General features: G+C 35.4%; 1 protein-coding gene across 1 annotated transcript; it reads left to right on the top strand.

Moving 5' to 3' along the window:
- Positions 1–1,223: 1,223 nt before the first annotated feature.
- Positions 1,224–4,085, top strand: LOC126883052 (piggyBac transposable element-derived protein 4-like). The gene is made up of 2 exons (XM_050648244.1): positions 1,224–1,589; positions 2,118–4,085. The coding sequence occupies exons 1-2, from the start codon at positions 1,517–1,519 to the stop codon at positions 3,722–3,724; spliced, it is 1,680 nt and encodes a 559-aa protein (XP_050504201.1). The 5' UTR covers positions 1,224–1,516; the 3' UTR covers positions 3,725–4,085.
- The last annotated feature ends 338 nt before the right edge of the window (positions 4,086–4,423 follow it).

Raw genomic sequence — 4,423 nt, 5'->3', positions numbered from 1 at the left:
AGGGAGGATAACTCAAATATTATTATTTGATTTATTTTCAAGCAATTTCTGCAAAAAAATTTGAGTCACCTCTCAACGTCCATCTCAAAACAGATGCGCCCTGGACTATTACGTGCTGCTCATCGTGTCGAGTTCTCGAAAGACTGAAGTTTGCTTTTGCTCTGTCCAATTTTTTACGTAGACTGAACGTGTGGACAACGTACGGTGTACCCTCTTTTTGTTCCCTCATGCCTGCACAGTTTTGAACCGCACAGGCAAGACAGTGTGTGTAGCCGGGCTAATAGAGGGATGAGAAAATTTCACTCACAGAAATCTTCCAGGAGACAGGATCGAAGAATAACTTTCCTGAAACAATTATTTTTTCTATACATTTTTTTATCCTATGATCGGTTTCTTTTACTAATGGTAAAAAAATATCCAGCTTGTATGACCTATTACCTTAGTAATAGATAGCCCCAAAGTTACCTAATGCTTTTCGTCAGCACTATTACTATGACGCATTTATTTTGTAGGTATCGAAAAACTCGTGACTCGTGTTCGTGTTTTAATTTAACATCATCTGTGACGATAAACCAAATAAAAAATAGAATTGGCAAAACCACCACAGACCATTTAGACCAGACTGCATCGTCGCCCCCGTTAGGTAAATTATTCCGATTCGAAATAAGTGCACAAACTTACTCAAAAAGAGGTCCTTATACCCAATCCACAGGGTGCCGAAAGATGCGTGCGTCGCGCGTCGGTCGGAAAATTGTTTAAACAATTTATTTTAAGCAAATTCAAAAAATCAATATTTCCATATCGGATTTTTTTCGATTCTTTGGATCATTTTGAGCAAAAAAGGTTTCTTATGATTTTTCTCTAAAATTGATAGTTGTCGAGTTATATCCAATTTAAAATTTGAAAAACGCGAAAATAGAGATTTTCAAGACTTAATAGCTCTGTTAAAAATTATTATTATGAAAGTCAGAAATGGACTAGGTATATCAAAATTTAAAGCCCCCCCCCCCCCCATGATCCTGAAGAAGTTTGTGTCATTAATTTATTATTAAGCTGTTATTTTTAATGATTAACAATGAGCGGTAAGATCGTATTGAGGCGGCCGACGATGTGAGTGCGAGTAAGATGTACCATTGGACTGCCGGAATTGTGCATCTCTTCCGCACTCACTATTGACGACCGCCTAATACCTACATTGTTAATAATTAACAGGTTGACTGCCCATGTATAAATAAAAAAAATTGCCCCATATGCCAAGCACATATTAATATTAAACATGCCTTTCTGAAATAATTACTCTTTATTTAAATAAAAAAAAATTCAGAATAATGAAAATTTTTCAAAAAAACCGTTAGCGGGCGTATGCGCCCGCCCGGGCACAGGCGGCATATTTATGCCCGTGGTGCCAGCGGGCGTCGTACTGGCGGTCGCTTATTCGAGTCTGAACTTGTCAAGCAGAGAAGTGCCACAGTGCCAGACCAGACTACTCAGTATATCTTTGACTGTTGTTTGATGTATGTGTTGTGTAACAATGAGTAAACGAAGCAGAAAAATTGTTGAACTTGCTTTGAGAGATGCTGAAATGTCAGGTAATAACGATATTCATTTTTGAAATAGATATTATTTTTTTGAAATCCACGGATTTTTAATTTTTTTGTTATGGTTCTTTTTATGAGGATTTTTCAGTGCGTCACTAACGATAGAAAAAAAGGTAAGTCCGTGATAATATATATTTTAGTGACATGCCATTTTAGTTAAATCTGACAGTTGTCAAATTTTATTTGCAATTGGGCATAAAAACAAATCAATTGTCTTTATTGCATTTATAATATGGTATTTTCTTTGATTTGTATATTCTTATAAATATAAATTGTACAGATTATATTCGTAGATATATTATATAATTAGTAAATAAATTGTTTTCTATTATAGCGTCATCTATCGACAACTAGAATAATCACAGAACTAGAATAATTACCAAAGTAATCACCGACGTGCCTTTTTTTCTGTCATATACAACTTAATGCGTTAGAAAGTTACCGAAAAACTGTGTCGCACTGAAAAATGCTCATGAGAAAAAGCATAGTTACTATATTTCGTATTTTTTATTATTTCAGGTGACGAATCTGACCCCTTTAGTTCACTTGATTCCGATCTTGATCCCATGTTTTTGCCAACCAGTGATGAAGAAATATTATCCAGTTCAGATTTCTCAGACATAGAAGCATCTTCAGACATGTTTTCTCAGAAAATAACATTGTCCAAACCCAAGTCAAATATTAAACGCAAATTGCAATCATCCAAAATCACTTCAAAGAAATTGTGTACGAGGAATGTTTTGGAACAACCAAGCTGTTCTACATCACTCTTGCCCGATGATGCCTCTGAGGAGGAAGAAGAAGTTGCTGATGCTACAGCCAGAATTCCATTTACAGCAACAGACGACAATATGTTATCTAAAAATTTGGAAAGGGAACAGAACAATATTTCATCTGAACAATTGGAAGAATTTTTTGATGTTGAAACTTTAGCTCAAACTCAATTAGCAGATACTGACGATATCCAGGAAAATGAGGTTGGAGCAAATCAAAATGTTCTAGAACATACGTGGACGCAGCCAATTGGAAATCATCACGAATTTGAATACTCTGCGGAAGATGGATTATGTGGCAATTACGCTGCAATCCTTATAAATGATTTATCGCCTTATAAGTGTTTTCGTACTTTCGTTGATGATGAAATAATTGACGAGATTGTAAATCAAACAAACTTATATGCTACTCAAATATTGTGTGATTCCAACGATATTACCAATGATTCAAGACTACAGAGATGGGTTCCAACCGATAAAAAAGAAATGATTAGATTTCTTGGTATAGTTGCTTACATGGGTCTGGTAAAAATGCCTTCTTTGGAAAAGTATTGGAGCAACGACGACCTATATAAAAATGTTATTATACCAAAAACTATGTCCCGAAATAGATTTCAGCTGCTTCTTAGAATGTGGCACTTTTCGGATAATGAAAGATGTCCAGAAGGAGATCGTTTATTCAAGGTGCAGTCATTACTAGAAAAACTTATCAAAAATTTTCAAAAAGTTTATACTCCAGGTCGTACATTTTGTGTAGATGAGTCTATCGTTCCATTTCAAGGAAGATTGATATTCAAACAATATATTCCCCAGAAAACGCACAAATACGGAGTAAAACTTTTTAAATTATGCGGTGGCAATGGATATACATGGAATCTACGCATATATGCTGGAAAGGAAACAAGGGAGGGCAACGCTTCTGTACCAACTAACATTGTCATTAATCTCTCAAAGGACCTACTAAATTCAGGACGAACTATTATTGCTGATAACTATTCTACAAGTCTTGAACTAACAAATATTTTGTTGGAAAATAAAACACATTATATTGGTACATTGAGAGCTAACCGGCGTGGAAATCCGAAAGATGTCATACTCAAAAAGTTAAAAAGAGGGGAAGTATTTGGACAGGAAAACGAAAAAGGTGTATGCGTCTTGAAGTGGAAAGATAAGAGGGATGTTCTTCTTCTCACTACTAAGCACACTACAGAAACCGTAGCCATACAGCGACGCAGTGGTGTGGTTCATAAACCGAAGTGGTATCGAAATAAAGTGGTATCGAAAACTAGCGATAGAATTCATTCTGGGGACAGCGGTTGTAAATTCTCACATAATATACAACCAACTTGCTAACAAAAAAGTAAAAATTACAGAGTTTCGGGAAGAATTAGTGAGATCCCTGCTAACTTATGATGAGATAAATGATGATGAAAGTGAAACAACACAATCGACGTCAATGAAATCAGCACAAATTCATAAGCTACTTAAAAAAGAAGGGCCTTTTAATAAAGCCAGAAGATATTGTAGAGGCTGTTATGCAAAAAAACTTCGTGGAGAAATATCCAAAAATCGTGTAAAAAAAGTTGTGACCTATTGCGATATTTGCGAGGACAAGCCTCACTTTTGTTTGGATTGTTATAATATACATTCAAAGTAGTTATATTAATTTGTTCATAGTATAATGTAGCCTTTTTTCTTGTGTGTAGTAGATTTACTTTAATTTTTTTTTTTTAAATAAAAATAAATAAAAATTGTAGTTTTCTTCAATATTTGTCTAGCAATTCTATAACTCGCATTTATATGCGAGCCTTGTATGCCACAGCGGTCGTATACTGTATCTAAAACCATTCTAAATACGACCGCTGGCAAATATAGACATACAATTTTGTCGAGTGCATAGCGGGCGTATACACCCGCCGGGGCATATCGGGAAAATTAGGTAGCGGGCGTATACGCCCGCCCTGGCAGTCAACCTGTTAAAAATAACAGCTTAGTAATGAAATACATAATGACAAAAATTTCTTCAGGATCTTGTAGGGGGCTTTGATTTAG

The sequence above is a fragment of the Diabrotica virgifera genome, chromosome 4 (genome assembly GCF_917563875.1).
Source record: "Diabrotica virgifera virgifera chromosome 4, PGI_DIABVI_V3a".
Taxonomy (NCBI): domain Eukaryota; kingdom Metazoa; phylum Arthropoda; class Insecta; order Coleoptera; family Chrysomelidae; genus Diabrotica; species Diabrotica virgifera.
Note: the sequence above shows the minus strand (reverse complement) of the source record. Positions and strands in the feature narration are given on the sequence as shown.